This window comes from Scyliorhinus torazame, chromosome 8 (assembly GCF_047496885.1).
Source record: "Scyliorhinus torazame isolate Kashiwa2021f chromosome 8, sScyTor2.1, whole genome shotgun sequence".
In the NCBI taxonomy this organism is placed as follows: Eukaryota; Metazoa; Chordata; class Chondrichthyes; order Carcharhiniformes; family Scyliorhinidae; genus Scyliorhinus; species Scyliorhinus torazame.
Window position 1 is genome coordinate 154,199,495 of NC_092714.1, and position 21,373 is coordinate 154,220,867.

The 21,373-nt window shown below is 43.9% G+C and overlaps 1 protein-coding gene across 3 annotated transcripts in view; it reads left to right on the forward strand.

The window, feature by feature from the left end:
- wbp4 (WW domain binding protein 4) overlaps window positions 1–21,373 on the forward strand; it is a 77,871-nt gene that overhangs the window by 18,472 nt on the left and 38,026 nt on the right. For all 3 annotated transcript variants that reach the window (XM_072514393.1, XM_072514394.1, XM_072514395.1), the window contains exons 3-5: window positions 3,524–3,586; window positions 3,686–3,812; window positions 10,648–10,854. In XM_072514393.1, coding sequence (XP_072370494.1) covers window positions 3,524–3,586; window positions 3,686–3,812; window positions 10,648–10,854 — 397 coding nt within the window. The remainder of the gene's footprint in view (window positions 1–3,523; window positions 3,587–3,685; window positions 3,813–10,647; window positions 10,855–21,373) is intronic.

A 21,373-nucleotide genomic window follows, 5' to 3' on the forward strand; every position in this document is an offset into this window, starting at 1 on the left:
AGCCCATTTCGGGCCGGAGACTTTCGACCCATTTTTCCGATGTGACGCAAGTCGGATTTGCGCCGTTTTTTGCGCCGATCGGCGGACTTTGCGCCGATAACGGAAAATTTCGCCCCTTGTTCTTGTTTGTAACTTGCTGATTGCTATGGCATTTGAGTTGTGTGGATAGATTTTCCTATTGACTGCATGGGGCGATGTGATCTGGAGCAGTAGATTCCTACGCTGGTATAGAACCTGCTCAAATTGATATGCTAATTTAGGATGGTAATGGGCTGGCTATATGTTAACAGCAAACCGGTAGCACAGTGGTTAGCACTGTTTGCTTCACAGCTCCAGGGTCCCAGGTTCGATTCCCGGCTTGGGTCGCTGTCTGGGCAGAGTCTGCACGTTCTCCACGTGTCTGTGTGGGTTTCCTCTGGTTTCCTCCCACAAGTCCCGAAAAAAATACTTTTATGTGAATTGGACATTCTGAATTCTCCCTCTGTGTACCTGAACAGGCACCGGAATGTGGCGACTAGGGGCTTTTCACAGTAACTTCATTGCAGTGTTAATGTAAGCCTAATTGTGACAATAAAGATTGTTATTATTTATTTAATTTCAATTTACCTTTCACATAATATTCAAATGCTTTTCTTTCTACCTATTGATTGTTACTTGAGAAATGGCATTGGTGTTCCTCCAGGGCGTTTGGGAAGATCCCGTTGACGTATTTTGAGACCACAATTTTTTTAAAAATAAACATTTTATTGAGGTATTTATGGTTTTAAAACAATGACAGAAGAAACAGTGTATATACAAATAGAAACATAATGCAAAAGCCGTATTCCTCCCTCTCCGGTCCCACCTTTTCTAACACCCTACTCTAAACTAAACTAAACCCCAGCCCCCCCACCCCCTTTGTTTCTGCTGACGGTTAATTTTCCCCAACGAAGTCGACGAACGGCTGCCACCTCCGGACGAACCCTAACATTGACCCTCTCGGGGAGAACTTGATTTTCTCCAGACAGTGAAAGCTAGCCATGTCAGTTAGCCAGGTCTCCGACTTAGGAGACTTTTGAGTCCCTCTAAGCTAATAATATCCGTCTCTGGGCTACCAGAGAGGCAAAGGCCAGAACATCTGCCTCTTTCTCCTCCTGGATTCCCGGGTCTTCTGACACTCCGAAAATCACCACCTCTGAACTCGGTGCCACTCTTGTTTTCAACACGTTGGAAGTGACATCCGCAAACGCCTGCCAGAATTCCCTAAGCTTCGGACATGCCCAGAACATATGGACATGGTTCGCTAGTCCTCCCGCACACATTGGCACCTATCTTCTACCTCCAAGAACCTGCTCATCCGGGCCACTTTCATGTGAGCCCGGTGAACGACCTTAAACTGTATCAGGCTGAGCCTGGTACATGATGTGGACGCGTTGACTCTGCTCAGCGCGTCCGCTCAGAGACCATCCTCTATCTCTCCTCCTAACTCCTCTTCCCATTTGTGCTTCAGCTCCTTGGAGACCATAATTTTGATTGATTGTTTTAGGATGGTACTCTGCACCCCTGCAATACACTGTATAATGTATTTGTGTCAATATAAATATTCATCTGGCAAATTAAGTCACATGGCACAACTACTGCTTTGGGGGATAAATGAGTAATTGTGTTCTTGCTGTATCTTTATATTCAAGAACGATATTTGAAATTAATTGATAAAAGTAATACAAAGGAGTGCCTGAATTTTAATCCTATTCCAAATGTCTGGAATAAATTTAACCAAATTTGAAAGCATCCATTTGCCTCAATTTTGTTTGTGCTGTTGCTGTCATCAAACCAGAGAAGCCTGCAACGCTGAAGGAGGCCATTGTATGTTCTCTGTGCTGGTGCTTGCTGATAATCTCCAAAACCAGTCCCACTGTCTTGCTGTCTCCAAAGCCCTGTATCTTTTCTTGTTTCAAGTATTGATCTAATTTCCCTCCTTTAAAAGCTGCAGTGGCCTTTGTCTCAATTTTTTTTGTCAGCCGCACTCTGCAGCCTTCTGTGTAATTTATCATTTATAAAAATAAATTTAGAGTACCCAATTCATTTTTTCCAATTAGGTGGCAATTTAGTGTGGTCAGTCGACCTACCTTGCACATCTTTTGGGTTGTGAGAGTGAAACCCATGCAAACACTGGGAGACTGTGCAAACTCCACAGTGACCCAGAGCTGGGATCGAACCTAGGACCTCGGTGGTGTGAGACAGCAGTGCTAACCGCTGCGCCACCGTGCTGCCCAGTAATATATCTTTTAGCTGCTCCTCACACTGATCATTTTAAATTGATGGTATCTCATCACTAATTTTCCAAAGGTTAATAGTCCATCTGTATTCACCCTGTGGTAATTTTAAAAACCACTAATAAATCACTTCATAGCCCTCTCTCCTCCAGTGGAGTAGTCCCAGATCTCGTACAATAAAATTGCTTGAATGCAAACTTGGCTTGATCAATTTTAGAAGAAAGGAGGATGCAGATGCTCTTTCTTGGCAACTATCTAGAATTTCGTTATTCAATAGAAACTGTGTACATAGGAAAGAAGATGGTCTGAATTTGCCTGAAATAAAGATTTGAGATTTCAAGCTTGCGTTTAAAGGATTTTGGCAATAGTAGAGGGACATAACCCCTTGAAGGATCGGTGATGCACCTGTTTACACTGTTGACACGGTTTGCATGTTCAGAGTGCACAAATACAGTCTGTACGTGCTCAGCATGCACAGATATGTTTGAAATTTGTACCACATTTCTGATGAAACCAGTCAAAGTCTAGGCTTTTTATATAGGCCTGTAGATGATCAGTTGAAATTATTTATTTGACGAAAAACATGAAGGGACAGAAAAACAATTCAGTGGGTAATTTTAATAATTCATTGTGGAACAAGTCATTTTAGTTTTTTGGTAAAGCCTTAATTTGTACTGCATACATTTAGTTACTAAGATAAACTAGGGGCAGCATGGTTGCGCAGTGGTTTGCACTGCTGTCTCACAGCGTCGAGGACCTGCCTTCGATCCCGGCCCTGGGTCACTGTCTGTGTGGAGTTGCACATCCTCCCTGTGTCTGTATGGGCGTCACCCCCACAACCTAAAGATGTGCAGGGTAGGTGGATTGGCCATGCTAAATTGCCCTTTAATTGGGGAAAAAAGAGAATTGGGCACTTTTAATTAAAAGAACTAAAACTAGAAATTATTTCAGAAAGCATTTTCTGATTAGATTGTCAGTGAATTCTTTGTTTGCTTCAGAAGTTTGCATATTAAGAGGAGTAAGTTGATGCATATAATACAGAAATTTTAACATGGACAGAAGTTTCAAATAAAAATCACCGCCACATTCTCGAGGGCAATTGGGGGTGGGGAGTAAATGCTGGCCTTGCTAGCAACACCCACATCTGATGAATCTCTTATTTAAAAAAATATGTATCAATTAATGTATTTTGCAGTCCTGTGTTCAAACATTAAAGCTGTTGCTTATACTTCTAATAACATCATGCTTTCCTCAAATGTTTCCCACAGAGTGTTGAGTTTCATGAAAGAGGCAAAAACCATCAAGAAAATGTGACCAGGAAAATCAGTGAGGTACCACATTCCATGATCCGTATTTTCCTTTCCTACCTGTTGTGTGTACACTGCCCATTTCTAGCTGGTCCTGAATGGCATGTTCATATGTGCTTCCAGATTAAAAAGAAAAGTTTGGAAAAAGCAAAAGATGAGGAGAGGAGGGCAAAGGAATTTGCTGAGATGGAAAATGCAGCTATGAAAGCTTATCAAGAAGATCTCAAGCGACTTGGAGTAAATGTTTCAGGTAGCATTAAGTCTTGTTATAAATGTCTGTTTCTTTGCGTACTTTATGTGATCATGTCAGGTCATTTTGAATTGTTAAGCAAGTACTTTATATCACGGTCGCTAAGTCTACCTTTGAAGCCTTGCAAATTCCTTCCAAAAACTGAGGTGACTGTGATGTCGAGTATGTGTTGGTGGGCACCATTTTGAAATGGGAATTATGACACATTTAATTCCATAAGAGCAGCTTCCGCTGCAGTCAAACATTTTGGAAACCAGCAAATACTTTTTAAAAAATATATATTTTTATTAAGGTTTTTTAACAACACAATATTTTCCCCTTACAAACAATAACCCCTCTTCCCCCCCCCCCCCCCCCCCCCCCCCGCCCTCTTCCGGAACAAAATAACACAAATTCTCCCTGAGCAAGATATATACAAGGCAAGATGGTATATTTACATAGCTTTATACACTGGCTCTTGGCCGCGCGTACCGTTTCCCCCCCACCCTCCATGCTATCTCCCGCTCGTCCATCCCCTCAAACAGTCTCTCGTTCCCCCAGGGTTGCGGAAACCAGCAAATTCATTGCCTTTGGCATCCAATGCAAAGAGTTCATCATTCCGAGTCACTTTGGAAGGATCCCACTCTAGATCAGATTTGGCACTGTTGGTTTAAGAATCATCCCTCCACAACAACAATCATCTTCTTCCCTATCCATTGAATTGAATACTCTGTATTTTTTTGAATGATCTGTTGACAGTTTGTGCATCAATAGCATCCAATATTTCAATACAAAACCAAACAGAACATCAAGCAAGGCAGCACCATTCTTTGTGAAGGGTTTTCTCTCTATTAACAATCCATTTAGAACATAGAACGATACAGCGCAGTACAGGCCCTTCGGCCCACGATGTTGCACCGACATGGGAAGTCAAAAAACAAAAGCCATCTAACCGACACTATGCCATTATCATCCATATGCTTATCCAATAAACTTTTAAATGCCCTCAATGTTGGCGAGTTCACTAGTGTTGCAGGTAGGGCATTCCACGGCCTCACCACTCTTTGCATAAAGAACCTACCTCTGACCTCTGTCCTCTTTCTGTTACCCCTCAGTTTAAGGCTATGTCCCCTCGTGCTAGCCATTTCCATCCGCGGGAGAAGGCTCTCACTGTCCACCCTATCTAACCCCCTGATCATTTTGTATGCCTCTATTAAGTCTCCTCTTAACCTTCTTCTCTCTAACGAAAACAACCTCAAGTCCATCAGCCTTTCCTCATAAGATTTTCCCTCCATACCAGGCAACATCCTGGTAAATCTCCTGCACCCACTCCAAAGCTTCCACGTCCTTCCTATAATGCGGTGACCAGAACTGTACGCAATACTCCAAATGCGGCCGTACCAGAGTTCTGTACAGCTGCAACATGACCTCATGACTCCGGAACTCAGTCCCTCTACCAATAAAGGCCAACACTCCATAGGCCTTCTTCACAACCCTATCAACCTGGGTGGCAACTTTCAGGGATCTATGTGCATGGACACCTAGTTCCCTCTGCTCATCCACACTTCCAAGAACTTTACCATTAGCCAAATATTCCGCATTCCTGTTATTCCTTCCAAAGTGAATCATCTCACACTTCTCTACATTAAACTCCATTTGCCACCTCTCAGCCCAGCTCATCTATGTCCCTCTGTAACCTGCTACGTCCTTCCGCACTGTCGACAACACCGCCGACTTTAGTGTCGTCTGCAAATTTACTCACCCACCTTTCTGCGCCCCCCTCTAGGTCATTGATAAAAATGACAAACAGCAACAGCCCCAGAACAGATCCTTGTGGTACGCCACTTGTAACTGAACTCCATTCTGAACATTTCCCATCAACCACCACCCTCTGTCTTCTTTCAGCTAGCCAATTTCTGATCCACATCTCTAAATCACCCTCAATCCCCAGCCTCCGTATTTTCTGCAATAGCCTACCGTGGGGAACCTTATCAAACGCTTTACTGAAATCCAGATACACCACATCAACTGCTCTACCCTCGTCTACCTTTTCAGTCACCTTCTCAAAGATCTCGATAAGGTTTGTGAGGCATGACCTACCCTTCACAAAGCCATGCTGACTATCCCTAATCATATTATTCCTATCTAGATGATTATAAATCTTGTCTCTTATAATCCCCTCCAAGACTTTACCCACAACAGACGTGAGGCTCACCGGTCTATAGTTGCCGGGGTTGTCTCTACTCCCCTTCTTGAACAAAGGGACCACATTTGCTATCCTCCAGTCCTCTGGCACTATTCCTGTAGCCAATGATGACATAAAAATCAAAGCCAAAGGCCCAGCAATCTCTTCCCTGGCTTCCCAGAGAATCCTAGGATAAATCCCATCAGGCCCCGGGGACTTATCTATTTTCAGCCTGTCCAGCATTGCCAACACCTCTTCCCTACGTACCTCAATGCCATCTATTCTAATAGCCTGGGTCCCAGCATTCTCCACAACATTATCTTTTTCCTGAGTGAATGCTGACGAAAAATATTCATTTAGTATCTCTTCAGACTCCACACACCACTTCCAATCCCTGTCCTTGACTGGCCCTACTCTTACCCTAGTCATTCTTTTATTCCTGACATACCTATAGAAAGCTTTTGGGTTTTCCTTGATCCTACCTGCCAAATACTTCTCATGTCCCCTCCTTGCTCGTCTTAACTCTCTCTTTAGATCCTTCCTCGCTACCTTGTAACTATCAAGCGCCCCAACTGAAACTTCACTCCTCACCTTCACATAAGCCTCCTCCTTCCTCTTAACAAGGGATTCCACTTCTTTGGTAAACCACGGTTCCCTCGCTCGACGCCTTCCTCCCTGCCTGACCGGTACGTACTTATCAAGAACATGCAGTAGCTGTTCCTTAAACAAGCTCCACATATCCAGTGTGCCCAACACTTGCAGCCTACTTCTCCAACCTATCCCCCCCCCCCCCCCCCCCCAAGTCATGTCTAATGGCATCATAATTGCCCTTCCCCAGCTATAACTCTTGCCCTGCGGGGTATACTTATCCCTTTCCATCACTAACGTAAACGTCACCGAATTGTGGTCACTGTCCCCAAAGTGCTCACCTACCTCCAAATCTAACACCTGGCCTGGTTCATTACCCAAAACCAAATCCAATGTGGCGCCTCCTCTTGTTGGCCTGTCAACATATTGTGTCAGGAAACCCTCCTGCACACATTGTACAAAAAACGACCCATCTAATGTACTCGAACTATATCTTTTCCAGTCAATATTTGGAAAGTTAAAGTCTCCCATAATAACTACCCTGTTACTTTCGCTCTTATCCAGAATCATCTTCGCCATCCTTTCCTCTACATCCCTAGAACTATTTGGAGGCCTATAGAAAACTCCCAACAGGGTGACCTCTCCTTTCCTGTTTCTAACCTCAGCCCATACTACCTCGGAAGAAGAGTTCCCATCTAGCATCCTCTCCGCCACCGTAATACTGCTTTTGACTAGCAGCACCACACCTCCCCCTCTTTTGCCTCCTTCTCTGAGCTTACTAAAACACCTAAACCCCGGAACCTGCAACAACCATTCCTGTCCCTGCTCTATCCATGTCTCCGAAATGGCCACAACATCGAAGTCCCAGGTACAACCCATGCTGCCAGTTCCCCTACCTTATTTCGTATACTCCTGGCATTGAAGTAGACACACTTCAAACCACCTACCTGAACACTGGCCCCCTCCTGCGAAGTCAATTCTGTGCTCCTGACCTCTATACTCTCAATCTCTCGTACCCTAAAACTACAATCCAGGTTCCCATGCCCCTGCTGTATTAGTTTAAACCCCCCCCAAAGAGCACTAACAAATCTCCCCCCCCCCCCCCCCCCCCAGGATATTTGTGCCCCTCAGGTTCAGATGTAGACCATCCTGTCTGTAGAGGTCCCACCTTCCCCAGAAAGAGCCCCAGTTATCCAGAAATCTGAATCCCTCCCGCCTGCACCATCCCTGTAGCCACGTGTTTAATTGCTCTCTCTCCCTATTCCTCATCTCATTATCACGTGGCACGGGCAACAACCCAGAGATAACAACTCTCTTTGTTCTCGTTCTGAGCTTCCATCCTAGCTCCCTGAAAGCCTGCCTGACATCCTTGTCCCCTTTCCTACCTATGTCGTTAGTGCCAATGTGGACCACAACTTGGGGCTGCTCCCCCTCCCCCTTAAGGACCCGGAAAACATGATCCGAGACATCACGTACCCTTGCACCTGGGAGGCAACATACCAAACGTGAGTCTCTCTCGCTCCCACAAAATCTCCTATCTGTGCCCCTGACTATCGAGTCCCCAATTACTAATGCTCTGCTCCTCTCCCCCCTTCCCTTCTGAGCAACAGGGACAGACTCCGTGCCAGAGGTCCGTACCCCATGGGTTACCCCTGGTAATTCTCCCCCCCCCCCCCCCCCCCCCCCCAAACAAGTATCCAAAGCGGTATACTTGTTACTCAGGGGAACGACCGCAGGGGATCCCTGCACTGACTGCTTCTTCCCAGTCCCTCTTACAGTTACCCATCTATCTCCAATCTTTGGTGTAACTAATTCCCTGAAGCTGCTATCTATGACCCCCTCTGCCTCCCGAATGATCCGAAGTTCATCCAACTCCAGCTCCAGTTCCCTAACTCGGTCTTGGAGGAGCTGGAGATGGCTGCACTTCCTGCAGGTAAAATCAGCAGGGACACTAACGGCATCCCTCACCTCAAACATCCTGCAGGAGGAACATTGCACTCCCTTCCCTGCCATCCCTCTAACCTCCAACCAAGATCTAGTTAATAAATAAATAAATAAAAAAATTTTAAAAATATAATAATAATATGGCACTTACCTCACACCAATGGGTCTTATTATTAGGTTAGAGGAGGAGAGTGGGTGGGAGACACTACATGTGTAGTGTCTCGGGTTTCCTCTCCACCAGAATTTATTGGTTGGGGGGTGGGGGGGCCTTCCCAGAAGTCCGCGGGTCGAACTTCCGGTTCCCGCCTTATACTAAAAAAAATATATAACAAAATAAAACCGAAAAAGAAGAACAGAAACGGGACCAAGTAAGTGTTTTTAAAGTAAAAACCTACCTCCCAGAAGTCCCTTGCGCACCGCTCCCGCCGAAATCCAAAGGCCTGCTCCTGCAAAGGTAAGTGTTTTTAAAGTAAAAACTTACCTCCCAGAAGGCCCTTGCGCACCGCTCCCGCCGATTTGACATGAATATGATCCTTGTATTGCAAAGCAATTGAGGTACACATCCAATGTTGGTATTTGGACTGGTTTGGAATGAAATTAGCAAGGTCTATTGAACAACAAATAATATTTAACATTTCACTAGTCAAAACATGGTAAGATACACAAATTCAACAAATTAGCAAGAAAAAGCAATAGACCTGAGGATTGGGAACAGCTTAAAAATTAAAGGCGGACCAAAGGTTTGATTAAGAGGAAAAACAGTATGCAAGTAAGCTAGCAGGGAGATAAAAACTGACTAAAAGTTTCTATTGGTATGTAAAGAGAAAAAGATTGATAAAAACGAATGGAGACCCCTTACAGTCAGAAACATAACGGGAAACAAAGAAATGGCTGAGGAACTACATTCATACTTTGCTCCGTCTTTGCAAAGGCAGGCATAAATAATGCACCAGAAGTTCTGAGAAACACAAGTTTCAGTGAGGAGCTGAAGGAAATTAGTATTAGTAAAGAAATGGTTTTGGGGTAATGGGATTGAAGGCGGATAAACCTCCAGAGCCTGATGATCTTCATCCCAGACTGCTTAAGGAAGTGGCCCTAGAAATAGTAGATCCATTGGGGGTCATTTTCCAAAATTCGAACGGTGTAATGGTTCCTAAAGATTGGAGGATAGCTAATATAACCCCACTATTCAAAAAGGGAGGCAGAGAGAAAACAGTGAATTATAGACCAAGAGAGCCTAACGTCGGTAGCAGGGAAGTTGCTAACGTCCATTATCAAGGATTTTATAGCTCGGCATTTGGAAAGCAGTAGTATAATAAGATAAATTCAGCATAGGTTTCGGAAAGGGAAATCATGCTTGACAAATCTGCTAGAATTCTTTGAAGTTGTAACTATTAGAGTTGGCCAAGGAGACCCGGTAGATATGCTTTATTTAGACTCAGAAGGCTTTTGACAAGGTCTCACAGCAGATTACTGTGTAAAGTTAAAGCATAGTATAGGCCTAAACATGATTTTTCGTGCTGAAAGTATGGGATTGACTTGCACACCGCAGTCTATGGTAATGGGGAAAAATTACCAGTGTTCTTAAAGTCTTCGTAATCACACTTGGAATATGTCATGTGCTACAATATAGGCAGTTTTATTTTGCTACTGACAAAATTGCTTGTTCCCAGATATCAGTGTTGCAAAGAAAATACTTCAAAAAACTTTGTAACTATTATTATGAAATATATATAATAAATTTAAATAATGAAAAATAGCAGATGGAAGGAAGTCTTGAAAAAGCATTGAATAATTTAATTCACCAAATTAGCAGTAAAATGTTGACAGGTTTTAATATAAAATATTTACAGAATTCTTTTATTCTGGTTTTTGAACATTTTTAAAATTGATTTGTTTAAAGGTCAAATTTCTCAAGGCAACCAATTAGAAATACTTGGGCACTCCATTATACAATGGGCTGGGGAAAATTCCTATTCACAAAATAAAATTTGTTCCCATTTTTTCCTCCTCTTTCTTCCTTCTGCCACTTTCTCCCAAAACGATTTTGGTGTCTTTTTAAATTGAATATTTAAAAATTTGGACACATATTATTTCTTCAAATTCTGTAACCTAGTAACAAATGCATTGTCGTCTTAGCTTCTTCTTCGTCAAGTACAACTGAGAAGAAACCAGCATCGTCAAGTACAACTGAGAAGAAACCAGCATCGTCAAGTACAACTGAGAAGAAACCAGCAGTAAAGGCCCCTGACGAACAACGTACTACAAAGCCGAACATAGCAAATATCTGGGTGCAAGGTGTGTCACCTGAAGGATATTTCTATTACTACAACTCTAAAACAGGAGGTAAGATCTAGACTTGGCCTTGATTAAAATTCAACTTAGTGTACTTATGGAAAAAATATGCCTGAATCAGGAATTTTCTTGTCCATCACTAACGATTCAGATGAGAAATCTATTGAAGCATAGCACAGCAACTTGCTGAAAGCTACAAGGACTGATCCTCTTATGTTGTCATGATAAGTCTACTTTAAAATTCATTTTAAAAAAAACATGCAGCATCCATCTCACCAGCGGATCAGTTGTTGGGTTCTGCTCACTACCTTCTACTTCTCCAAAGCATGGCAGGAACTCTTGTTATGTACCCGAGGGTTTCTATGCAAATCTCTCAAACTCTACGCATGGAATCACAGGAAGTGGGTGAAATCTTTAATGAGTACTTTGTATCGGTATTCACCAGAGAGAAGGACATGACGGATGTTGAGGTCAGGGATAGGTGTGTGAACTCTTAACATCAATATATCAAAGGAGGAAGTGTTGTATCCTAAATTGCATTAAGGTAGACAAGTCCTGGGGCAGGATGGGATCTATCCTAGGTTACTGCGGGAGGCAAGGGGAGAAATAGCTGGGGCCTTATTAGATAAAAGATGATGAACGGAGAATGTCATGACTCACCAACTGATTGAGTTTTCTGAAGAGGTGACAAAGAAAATTGATGAGGGAAGGTCTGTGGAAGAAGTTTATATGGACTTTAGTAAGGTGTTTGACAAGGTCCCCTGGCAGATTGGTGCAAAAACCAAAATCACCTGGGATTCGCAGTGGGCTGACTAGATGGATACAGAACTGGCTTGGTTAAAGAAGACAGTAGAGGTGGAAGTGTGTTTTACAGAATGGAGATGTGTAGCTAGTGGTGTTCCGCAAGGATCTGTGCTGGGACCTCTGTTGTTTGTAGCGCATATAAATGATCTGGAGGAAAATGTGGATGGGCAGCATGGTAGCACAAGTGGATAGCACTGTGGCTTCACAGCCCAGGGTCCCAGGTTCGATTCACTGCTGGGTCACTGTCTGTGCGGATTCTGCATATTCTTCCCGTGTCTGCGTGGGTTTCCTCCGGGGGCTCCGGTTTCCTCCCACAGTCCAAAGATGTGTAGGTTAGGTGGATTGGCCATTATAAATTGCACTTAGTGATCAAAAAGTTTAGGAAGGGTTATTGAGTTACGGGGATAGGGTGGAAGTGAGGGTCGGTGCAGACTCGATCTGCACAGTGTTTTCTATGTTCTATGTCTGATGAGTAAGTTTGCGGATGACACAAAAATTGGCGGAGTTTCTTATAATGCCGAGGATTGTCAGAGGATACCAGCAGGATATAGGTAGATTGGAGACTTGGCCGCAGAAATGGCAGATGGAGTTTAATCCAGACAAATGCAAGGTGATGCATTTTAGAAGATCAAATCTATGTATGAATTATACTGTAAATGGCAGAACCCTTAGTAACATTAGCATATAGAGGGATCTAGGCGTGCAGGTCCACAGTTCCCTAAAAGTGCCAACACAGGTGGCCAAGGTGATTAAGAAGGCATGCTTGCATTCATCAGCCGGGCATTGAGTACAAGAGTTGGGAAACCATGTTGCAGCTATATAAATCTTTGGTTAGGCTGCATTTGGAGTATTGTGTGCAGTTCTGGTCACCACATTATCAGAAGGAGGTGGAAGCTTTGGAGAGAGTGCAAAGAAGGTTCACCAGGATGTTGCCTGGTCTCGAGGGTGTTTGCTATGAGGAGAGGTTGAATAAACTAGGATTGTTTTCACTGGAAAGTCGGAGGCTGAGGAGAGACCTGAAAGAGGCCTGCAAAATTATGAGAGGCATAGGCAGAGTGGATAGTCAGAGGCTTTTTACAAAGGTGGAAGTATCAGTTACTACAGGGGGCACAGGTTCAAGGTGAGAGGGAGAAAAGTTTTCACACAGAGAATGGTGGGTGCCTGGAACACGCTGCCAGAGGATGTGGTGGAAGCAGGCACATTAGTATCATTTAAGAGGGAGGAAATGGAGGGATACGGACAGAGTAAGGGCAGAAGGTTCTTCTTTAGTTGTGGCATCATGCTTAGAGGGCCGAAGGGCCTGTGTCCTGTGCTGTACTTTTCATTGTTCTTTGTTCAAAGACAAACAGCAACCAACACCTTGCTGTTATGGATTCCATCATGGACCTTGTTTACATATTGACATTCTTCAGAACCAGAGGTCCCAGTCTGAGGATTCAGAGTAAACCATTTCGGACAGAGATAAGGAGACATTTCTTCACCCAAAGACTGGTGAGCCTGTGGAATTCATTACCACAGGAAGTAGTTGATGCTGATACTTTGAATATATTCAAGAGGCGGCTGGATATGGCACTTGGGGAGAATGGGATCAAAGGCTGTGGGGAGAAAGCAGGATTAGGCTATTGTGTTGGATGATCAGGTATGATCGTAATGAATGGCAGAGCAGGCTCGAAGGGCCAAAAGGCCTCCTGTTCCTATCTTCTATGTATCTATGTACTGTCTAGGTCCAGGGTTTAGAGAACCCCAAAGTGTATCATGGAGTTCACCTGACCCATAACTTTGAATTTATTATGGTTATGGGGAGCATACGGGCCTGCCTTTCAGGTGTTATTCAACAGAGTTACAGTACTTTTAAATTAAAACAATCTTTATTTATGAAACCAGTTAACATTTTATAAACCCACAGTAAACATCTTGACAACTATCAACACCAATAAATCCCCAAAGAATACAGTACTTTATGGATAACCCTTAATAAATTCCCAAACAACATCCGGAAGACAAAAGACCCTTTTTAACACCGAGATCAGGTTTAAATTCTCTACCGAGAGCAGTTATCACTTTGAAATCACCCAAATGAACACTCTTTAGCTTGCAGAGAGATCCATGCACATCTGCTGGCTTTCACTGCAACTCTTCTCTCTGAAAACAAAACTAAATACACCCTGTAGCAAACAGCCTAAAGCGAAAATAAAAGCAGACATAGCCCAGCTCCACCCACACTCTGACATCACTGATAAACACCCATTTCTTAAAGGCACATCCACGACAGCTATTTTTATAAACACCCATTTCTTAAAGGTACTCTCACATGACAGTGCCTCTATCTCAATGCAACAAGCACACCTTGAATCTTAAATTGTCTTTTAGGAAGCATAATTTCCCTCCTCCTACTACCTACCTGTCCCCCAGCAACTCTTAATTTACTTTAAAGCTCAAGTCTATCAAGTACTTAATAGGCCTGTATATGGAGTCACTCTTCCTGTATACCTCAAGCTGTTTCACAAAGATGTTCATCGAGTGGTTGATCTCCTTTTGATTAGCTACCATAGTTCTTGCCGCATTTCTTGCTGCAATCTATATCTTTAAAACTTGATGTGATCTACATGGTCTCTTCCTCCTATTGTAATTGGCACTTGATTCTATAATCTCATACATTAATATATTCTTTCCATGGAGCTCTCAACTTTACACGTTTCTCCAACAAGCCATGGAAGTCACCCGACTCAACATCTTGTTTTGTATCACCTCTTCTAAAGTTTTCAAGCTTGTTTTTGCCTTTCAATCGAGAATAAAGCATAGCCTGTTCCCTTATGCAGTTCTGTTGAATTAAATAAGTAAAAATGCAGATGTGCACAACATTTCTTAATGTTAGTAAAGTAGTTTGTATGATTTTATATGAATTAGTCAAAACTGTTTATTGCAGCAAACACTGGTATTTTGGATAATGTAGTTTGAGAGATTTTGTTTTATTTGGACAGTTACATGTCTAAACCAGTGTGCTAAAGTATTGCTTCATACAATATCTTTGAGTCAAATTATTCAAAGTACATGTAGATCTGAACAGTTTTAATAAAGAATATTTACTTGGGAGTATGTGCTCAGAAAATGCAAGGTGACTGAAAACTGTATTAAATATGCAATGTGCAGAATAAGGGTATCTTAACTTCCAAGGCTTGTTTTAGTATTGTCTGTCAAAGGTTTGTAATTGTCATTCAGCTAGATTAGAATAGTTGCATGACATAGGAAATAACTGTGACACTGTACAGTTTAAGAACTTTAGCGTCAGTTCCCTCATTTCTCTTCCCACACTGGAAGTATTGCAGGGACTTGCAAGCCTTTTTACTTAAGGACAGTTAACTCAAATATTCCCTCCAGCTGGATTTCATCAATATCCTATTTAGTGGCTTCAGGGACAGCTTGATCCTCCAGAGACCAGTCTCTCTTTCAGGCCATTTTCAAAGAATCGTCCAACTTTGAGATCTGTTGGCTTGTTCTTCTCCATTTACATTGTTCAAAAGAGGGAGTAGAATAAATCTGACGTTAACAGGCTTGTCAACCTAATGGGGCTGGAGAAACTTTTAAAGATATTAACCCAAGACAAATTCATTGGCACTTTGAAAAATGAGATAATAAGCAAAAGCTAACATGGAGTTGTTAAAGCCAAATAGCCTTTGACTAACTTGATTTGAATTATTTGATTAAATTTATTGAATCATTTGAATTAACAGAGGGTTGATGAGAATGGTGCACTCGATGCTGTGCATGGAATTTCAAAAGGCATTTAGCAAAGTACTAGCTAATGTACTTGCTTTCCACAGTAACTTCATTGCAGTGTTAATGTAAGCCTACTTGTGACATTAAAGATGACTTTACTTGTTAGCAAAATAAAATCATTGGGATTAAAGGGACTATGTTTAGGGTCACACGGTAGCACAGGTTAGCACTGTTGCTTCACAGCGGCAGAGCCCTGGGTTCGATTCCCAGCTTGGGTTACTGTCTGTGCAGAGTCTACACGTTCTCCCCTTGTCTGCGTGGGGTTCCTCCGGGTGCTCCGGTTTCCTCCCGCAGTCCAAAAATGTGCAGGTTAGGTGGATTGACCAAAATGGTTAGGTGGGTTACTGGGATAGGGTGGAAGTGTGGACTTAAGTAGGGTGCTCGTTCCAAGAGCCAGTGTGGGCTCAATGGGCATTGTAAATTCTATGATAATTGGCTACGGGGTGCAAAGCAGACAGCAGTGGTAAATGACTATTACTCAGAATAGAAGCTAGTATATATTCCTCAGGGAGTTGCTGCTAGGACTTAATTTATTCTTGTGATGCAGGCGTTGCTGGCATGGTCAGCATTTGTTGCCCATCCCTAATTGTCATTGAGTGGCGTTGGTAAGCTGCTGCCTTGACCGCTGCAGTGTAGATACACACTCCGTTCTGTTAGCGAGGGAGTTCCAGAGATTTTACCCAGCAGCAGTGAAGGAACAGCAATGTAGTTCAGGTTAGGATGGCGGGTGACTTGGAGGGGTACGTGCAGGTGGTGGTATTCCCAAGCATCTGCTGCCCTCATCTTCCTGGGTGCTAGGGATGGTGTGTTTGGAATGTGCAGTCGAACGAACCTTGGTGTGTTGTTGCAGTGCATGTTGTAGAAGTTTACACAGCTGCTACTCTGTTGGTGGTGGAGGGAGTGAATGTTTACAGTCCTGGATTGCATTGACCTTCTTGTGTTGATGGAACTGCACTCATCCAGGCAAGTGAAGTATTCCATTACACTCCTAATTTGAGCCTTGTAGATGGTGGACAGGCTTTGGGGAGTTAGGAGGTGAGTTACTCGCCTCAGAATTCCCAGCCTCTGACAGCTCTTGTAGCCACAGTATTTATATGGCTGGTTCAGTTTCAGGATGTTGACAATGAGGGATTCAGTGATGGTAATGTCATCGAATGTCATTGGGTGATGGTTAGATTCTTTCTTGTTGGAGATGGTCATTGCCTGACACTTGTGTGGTGTGAATGTTATTTGCCACTTTGCGCAAGTCTGAATGTTTTCAAAGTCTTGCTGAATTTGGACATAGACTACTTGAGTATCTGAGGAGCCATAAATGGTGCTAAACGTTGTGCAGTCATCCGCAAACTTCTGCACTTCTGACCTTATGATGGAAGGGAGGTAGTTGATGAGGCAACTGAAGATGGTTGGTTCTAGGACACTAACCTGAGGAACTCCTGTAGTGATCCTGAAACTGAGAAGATTGACCTCCAACAAACACAACCATCTTCCTTTGTGCCTGGTATGGCTTCAGACAGCAGAGAGTTTGCCCCAAGATTCCCATTGACTTCAAATTTGCTAGGGCTTCTTGATACCACTCTTGGTCAAATGATGCCTTTATGTCTCCCCTCACATCTGGCGTTCAGCTCTTTTATCCATGTTTGGACGAAGGCTGTAATGAGGTCAGGAGCTGAATGGCCCTGGCAGAACCTAAACTGAGCAGCTATTGATTACAGCTTCTTTTGGTGTACATAATGTACATCAAATGGGTTTGGATGCACAAAGTTTATAGACTTGGGGTATATTCAAAGTTTGCAGATGGCATGAAACTCATTAATGTTAGAAAAATTGGAGTGGATGATAACAGATTTGAGAAGTTATGGACAGTTTAATGTTACAGATGAATTTTAATGCAGAGAATTACAAAGTAATTTTGGTAGGAAGCATGAGATATATGGTGGATAAAAGCAAATTGCGGATGTTGGAATCTGAAATGAAAGAAAAAATGCTGGAAAATCTCAGCAGGTCTGGCAGCGTCTAGGGAGAGAAAAGAGCTAACGTTTCGAGTCCGATGACTCTTTGATGCATGTTTAAAGGGGCTGATGGAACAGAGAAACCTGGGTTGTATGTGCACCTACCTTGAAAGGTGGCAGTACTGGTTAAGATTTATTTAAAAATCACAACTGATCCTTGTTTTTATAAATAGAGGCATACGGTACAGAAGCAAGGAAGTTATGTTAAACCTTCATAAAGTACTGGTTAGAGCCTGGCTGGAATTTTGTAGCCATTTTTGAAAGAATTTCGCCAAGGCCTTGGAGCGGGTGCAGGGGAGATTTACCCAGTGTGTTGGGTGATCTGGAAATACTGCACGAAAAAGCGGTGGAAGCAGATTCGGCAATAACTGAAGGAATTTTATATATACTCAAAATAAACTTTGGGCTGTGGAGAAACAGTAGGGGATGGGACTATTTGGATAGCTCTCTGAAAATAGCCAGCCCAGGTATTCTGGGGTTCCTTCGCTCCTGTGCCATTCTAATATATATGTATGATTTACAGCTGAGCTATGGGGAGGTCACAGGCTGCAAGGAGACGGCAAAGCAGATTCAATGGGGCATATGGTCTACTCCTGTTGTGTTCTCATATTCTGCAATTGTGCAACTGCAAGTTTGTCATTTTCAAGTCACGAGTTGAATAAATAAGTTTACATTCCCAATCTTCTGATGGGCGAATTGTATTAGGATCTTGGAAGCATGGAATGTCAAGAGTCCATTTGGCACAATGCAGATGACGGTTCTATGGACTGTACAATCTACCCATTGTGCACTTTGCCGATCTGTCTAAGCTTCCAAAGATTACAATTCCAAGGATATTGCGCAAAAATGAACAGTATTTATCTTCGGTCTGCTACCTTTCAAAGATATGTCCCCATGATCCCCAGCCCAGGAAGCATTGTGCCCACAAAGTATTTGATCAGTCTAAAGAAATCAGTGCCACTGCCTCCTATCTTAAACAGATTGACACAGCAACTGCCATCCCCATCTCCATTACTTGGTGCTTGCTAGTCTTTCTTGAAGCTTGTTCATTTTAAACAAATGTCCTTCAGTTACGGTGCTTATCCCTTTAAGTCTGGATTGTGGCTTCATGTTTGCCTGCAGAATTCTGAGACCCCAGTCCTATTCCTTTTCAGCTCTCTCACTAATGCAACTCTGTTGAGTGCTAAACGTTACCTCATATGTTGGCTCTCACAATAACAAGTCGACATATCAGTTTATTCCAAATTCACATGAAGTCTGTAAAGTTCCCTCGGAACTTTGGAGGAGCGTCCTGTGCTTTTGAGAAAGAATTTTCAAATTGCTGTTTAGGTCCAGGGAGTGTACATTTAGGCAGTCTGTAAATGAAGATAACAAGCTCAAATATTATCTTTCTCTCCTAAGTTGTACTCTTGTCCAGTATTTCCTCTAAGCTGCAAAAGTTCCCACTTAAGCCCCACACACATCAGTCTCTTTAAGCTAGATTATGTATGTGGCTTCAGAATAAAAGTTAAAGGGAACGTGTACTTCGCCTGCACACACTTGGGTCACTCAATCTAATTTTGAGTTGAAAATTGGATATTACATTGTAATCGCAAAATGCTTCTGGGAGGGGTTGAGGGGGTTCGATGTTAATAATGGATAGGGGCATGTCAGGCTCATGGGGCAGGCCCGGTGGTATGATGATGGGGATAAGAGGGGGCGGGGGGGCGGTGGTGAGCGACCCCCAGTTAGTATAGTCATGTGGAACATGAAGGGATTGGGAGATCCAGTCAAGAGGTCAAGGGTGCTTGCGCATCTTAAAAATTTGAAAGCTGATGTAGCAATGCTGCAGGAGACTCACTTGAGGGTGAAGGATCAGGTGAGACTTCAAAGGACTGGGTTAGCCAGGTGTTTCACTCTGGATTTGACAGAAGGGCTTGAGGGGTAGCGGTAATGGTCAGCAAAAGGGTACGGTTCCAGATGGAGAAGGTGGTTGCGGATCAGGAGGGTAGGTATGTGATTGTGACAGGGGCACTGGAGGGGGGCTAGTCGCGTTGGTCAGTGTATATGGTCCCAATTGGGACGATGTGGGATTTGCGAAGGTGGTGTTTGGGGCCATCCCCGACTTGGACTCACACAAACTGATAGTGGGGGGGAGCTCAGGTTGGGCAGGTCACGGCTGCACTTGCTGGTCCTGTCGGCATTGGCTGGGCTAATGGTGGAAATGGGACAAAATTGAAAAAGTAATCTAGGAATATGTAGGTTTCAACTGCACGGGTGAGGTGTTGAAGGCGGTTGTCTGGGAGACTCGAAAGGCGGTGGTGAGGTGATCTCGTTCAAAGCTAAAGGGGAGAGGTTGGAGCGTCAGTGGGTAATAGATGAGATGCTGGAGGCAGATAGGAGGTATGCAGAAGGTGGGACCCAGCGAAGTTGGTAATAAGGAAGGAACTACAGTCGACCTTTAAACGACTATCTACCAGGAAGGCGGTACGTCAATTGAGGCGAGCAAAGGGTACAGTTTATGAGCATGGAGAGAAGGCCCGTATGTTGGCGGGTCAGCTACGGAGGGAGGCTGCGCATGGGAAATTGTCCAGGGACAGGGAAGTTGGTGGTAGCTCCAGATCAGATTAACAAGGCCTTTAAGGAATTCTATGAGAGGTTGTACAGGTCAGAGCCATCTGCGGGAGGCCGGGAGATGCAGGAATTTCTAGACGGGCTGGAGTACCCGAGGTTAGGGGATGGGGGCAGGGCTACATTAGGAGGGGCGATAGTGGAGCAGGAGATAAAATGTGCGATTGGGAGGATGCGGTCGGGGAAGGTGGCAGGGCCGGATGGTTTTCCGGTGGAATATTATAAAAATTCAAAGATAAGGTGGTACCGCTGATGGGGATTTTGAGGAGGCGATAGGGAAGGGGTATTACCACAAACTTTGCGGCAGGCGTCAATTTCCCTGTTGCTTAAAAGAGATAAGGAGTGTGGGTCGTATAGGCCCATATCACTTTTAAACGTGAACGCAAAGATATTGGCGAAGGTACTGGCAGGTAGGCTGGAGGAGTGCTTCCCGAAGGTGATAGGTGAAAATCAGACGGGGTTTGTGAGAGGGAGGCAGCTCTTTTCGAACGTTAGGAGGGTATTGAACGTGATTATGGTACCGGCGGAGGGGAAGGAAACAGAGGTGGTTGTGGCATTAGATGCCGAGAAAGCCTTTGACCGGGTAGAATGGGGGTACTTGATTGCAGTTCTGGAGAGGTTAGGGATTGAACCAAGATTTGTGGACTGGATAAAGCTACTGTAGAAGGAGCCGAGGGCGAGTATCCGCACAAATAATATCAGCTCAGAATACTTTTCTCTCCACCTTGGGACTAGGCAGGGATGTCCTATGTCCCCCCCTGCTATTTGCACTCGCGATTGAGCTGTTGACCATCGCGTTAAGAAGCCCGAGGGTATGGAAAGGGATAGTGCGGGGGGCTGATAGAGCATATGGTGTCCTTGTATGCCGATGACTTGGTGTTATACGTGTCGGAACCGAGTATGTCAATAGGGGGATTACTGGAACTTCTTTGGGAGTTTGGGTCTTTCTCTGGTACAAATTAAATCTAGACCAGTGAATATTTTGTGGTGTCACGGCTGGGGGTGGTCAGGGGTGGGGGGACTGCCATTCCGTAGGGCAGGGGCTCACTTTAGATACCTGGGGGTGCAGGTTGCTCGGAATTGGGGGGAATTCCGTAGGTACAACATTTCTAGTTTGGTGGGGAGGTGAAAGCTGATCTGGCAAGGTGGGATGGTCCCCCTCTGTCACTGGTGGGTTGGGTGCAGGCGTGTTGCCGCGATTTCTGTTTATTTTCCAATGCCTGCCGATTTTCCTGCCAAAGGCATTTTTTAGAGAGATTGAAGGGATAATTACCTCGTTCATATGGCGAGGGAAGGTGGCCGGAATTAGAAAGGTGCTACTGCAGAGAGGAAGGCAGGCAGGGGGTTTGGGTCTTCCGAACCTGATGTAT